The 3,225-nt window shown below is 38.4% G+C and overlaps 1 protein-coding gene across 1 annotated transcript in view; it reads left to right on the top strand.

Annotated features, from left to right (window-relative positions):
* LOC107086729 (major histocompatibility complex class I-related gene protein-like) overlaps positions 1-3,225 on the top strand; it is a 15,603-nt gene that overhangs the window by 10,304 nt on the left and 2,074 nt on the right. The window contains exons 6-7 of the mRNA XM_015377857.1: positions 1,997-2,275; positions 2,372-2,674. Of these exons, the coding sequence (XP_015233343.1) occupies positions 1,997-2,275; positions 2,372-2,674 (582 nt within the window). The remainder of the gene's footprint in view (positions 1-1,996; positions 2,276-2,371; positions 2,675-3,225) is intronic.

Raw genomic sequence — 3,225 nt, 5'->3', positions numbered from 1 at the left:
TCTACATGCCTAAATGCACTGAGTTGCCGCCATGTGATTGGCTGCTTAGAAATTAAGTGTTAACGAGCAGTTGGACAGGTGTACGTAATAAAGTGGCCGGTGAGTGTATATTGGCTTTAGGTTTCAGTATAAAGTTCTTGCCATATTTCCTGTAAATGATAAAGAACAGTGCAATAGTACAACTGATTGAATTTCCATGTATTTTGTCTTCCAACTCTACAGCAGGACCTGTAAAGCCCCTGTCACACCTTGACGTCCCAAAATCTTCTAAAAGGCTGGCATACGCTGAACTTTCAATGTAGTTGGGTGTATACCCAGAGTATTCATTATACTTATGTCTAATACTTCTGTCCAAAGACAGCCTAACTTATTCCTAACGCACGGCAGCATAATTCCCATGAAATGATGCACAAGCCAGTGATGTGAGTGGGGCAGCAAATCACCCAGAGGCGCCCAGCCTGCATAAAAAGATGTTTTTGATCACAATATTAACCTAGCTGCTGTTTACTGCCTGCCAAAAAAAAAGAATAAATAAATAAATACAAAGAAAAAGAAAGAGAGAGGGTTTGCAGTCTCAGCAGGTTCAGCATTGTGTCTGCTAGGAAGTTTGTTGGCCGTGGCCGAGGGCGTGAACGCAGGGAGGATCCATCACACTCACCTTCTGGCTCACCCTATGATAGGATAAAGTCTGGAGGAGGACGGACGGTTTCCTCGAGTGAACCCTCTTTTATACCAAAACACTGCCAATACGCCATTATACAGTAGCTGTAACTTAGAAACACGTCAGACACGTTGATATGCGTTGGAGATGAGTTCTTGATAAGTTATGCATAAGTTATGCACAAGTTACTCATAGGTTTTAGATAAGCTAGACGCCACGACTTATGAGTAACTGACACTTAACGTATGTCAACCATCAGATAACTTACCTGGAACTTATGGCCCATAAATGAGCATACGCTGGCATACCTTCTTGCTGTATGTCAACATGTGCCAGCATGAGTCACTATGCTTCAGAGTACTTCAGCATGCTCATAACTTATACAAAGTTATACAACTTATCCCAGCGTTTTTTTGTCATGTTTTTCGTACATCAGCCTGGCTAAATCGTCAAGGTGTGGCTGCGGCTTTATGAACTCAAAATACACACATAAGAATAAATTACAGATTAGAGGCATCATTTTGTGAACAAGGTTTGTAGGATTTTAAAAGCATAGTGAAACAAATAGCATGTTCAAGGTAAAACTGAAAGAATAACATTTATTAATCATTTAATGGTGTAATGTGACTCTCAAAGGGAGCCAGCGTCTCCTGTTACAAGGGAAACTATAACTGTCATCGTTAATCATGTGAAACAGGTCCACAAAAATAGTTTCCTTAGACTATGAATTTATTAGAAATTCAACACACAAACACACATACAGACAAAAAAAATCAATGAAGTCTTTAGAACAATTAGAGACAACTCTCAATAATAAACATTAGATGTATATGAAAACAACAAAATCAAAAACATTAATCTATTGGTGGCTGTTGGATACTAAAGAAAAGAGGCCTTTGTCTTCTTTCCAGATACTTTTACATCCTTTCTTTAACTGAAGTGATTTGATGCTTAATTAGCTTATTTTTCATGGCGTGAATGCAGCACCACCTAGAGGCGCTTTGTAATACAACACAGTATGAAACAATATAATCCTTGCAAAAAAGGCGACATTTAACCTCATCATAAGCTTTTTCCTTATTCATGAATTTAATATTGTCTCTCTTACCTCAAACTGAAAAAACAAAACAAAACAGTACATGTCTGCCTTTAGTTTATCTTCTTTTATTTATTTTCTTGTTAAACTCAATTTGGTGGTACATATATGAGATGTTAAAGTCTGTTCCTGTCTTAGAAACATTTATTTTTTTATCATTTTGATTAACTGTTTTCCTTTTTTATATGTTAGTGTGCCCTCTTTTATTAATTAAGGTTTTTTTTTTTCTTGTCTTTAAGGTCCCCACATTTTGCAGAGAATGAATGGCTGTGAGTGGGATGATGAGACTGGAGAAATTACAGGATATAATCAGTATGGTTATAATGGGGAAGACTTCTTAGCCCTGGACCTGAAGACCCTGACATGGACTGCTCCCAAACCACAAGCTGTACTCACAAAACTCACATGGGACACCGAGAAAGCTACATTACAAGAAAATAAAAATTTTTACATCTATATATGTCCCAAAATGTTAAAGATATATGTTAAGGATGGGAGAAGCTTTCTGCAAAAGAAAGGTATATTTATGACACAATTTAAATGCAGCAACAACAGGATCTGTGCAAATTAATTACAAAGATCATCTGTTTTATTATAATTTTTTTCTTAAATAGAAAGACCCTCTGTGTCTCTGCTCCAGAGGACTCCCACCTCTGTGGTGACCTGCCATGCTACAGGTTTCTTCCCTGAAACAGCTGAAGTTTTCTGGAGAAGAGATGGAGAAGAGATTCATGAGGCTGTGGAGAAAGGAGATATCCTTGCAAACAATGATGGAACCTTCCAGATGAGTGTTGAGTTCAACGTTTCATCTGTCCAGCCTGAAGACTGGAAGAGATACGACTGTGTGTTTGAGTTCTCTGGTTTTAAAGACGACATCGTCGTCAAATTGGATAAATCCACAATCCGTACAAATTGGGGTAAGGGTTGTTTTAATCCTTTATATACTGATAAATCTTCGAAAATAAATAAATAAGCAACAGTAATAAAACCCAAGTCATCTGCTCCAAAGAGGCCGCTCAATCATTTGATCATTACACGACACCCTCTGTTTCTACACCTTTGTGACCTAACCCTAACCCTAACCACCTTTCTAACCCTAACCCTAATAATCTTTGGACCAATAGAGGAGATCTAAAGTTAGTACACAGCTTCAGTCGCTTCAGCTAGTAACCACTGATCAGGCCTGAAATCTAGGTGTAGTGCCGGATTCTGACTTGAACCTCCAAAAGCATTTAAAGACAATTACAAAGTCGGCTTTCTATCACCTGAAGAACACTACCAGGATTAAAGGAATAATGTCTCAGCACGATCTGGAAAAACAAATCCATGCGTTTATTTTTAGTCGAATTGATCACTGCAACGGTGTTTTCACAGGTCTGCCTAAAAAGTGGATCAGATAGCTGCAGCTGATGCAGAACGCTGCTGCCCGTGTCCTCACTAAGACTAAGAAAGTAGAGCACATCACCCC

This window comes from Cyprinodon variegatus, unplaced genomic scaffold, assembly GCF_000732505.1.
Source record: "Cyprinodon variegatus isolate N-32 unplaced genomic scaffold, C_variegatus-1.0 Scaffold160, whole genome shotgun sequence".
NCBI lineage: Eukaryota > Metazoa > Chordata > Actinopteri > Cyprinodontiformes > Cyprinodontidae > Cyprinodon > Cyprinodon variegatus.
This window is presented reverse-complemented; position numbering and strand designations above follow the sequence as displayed.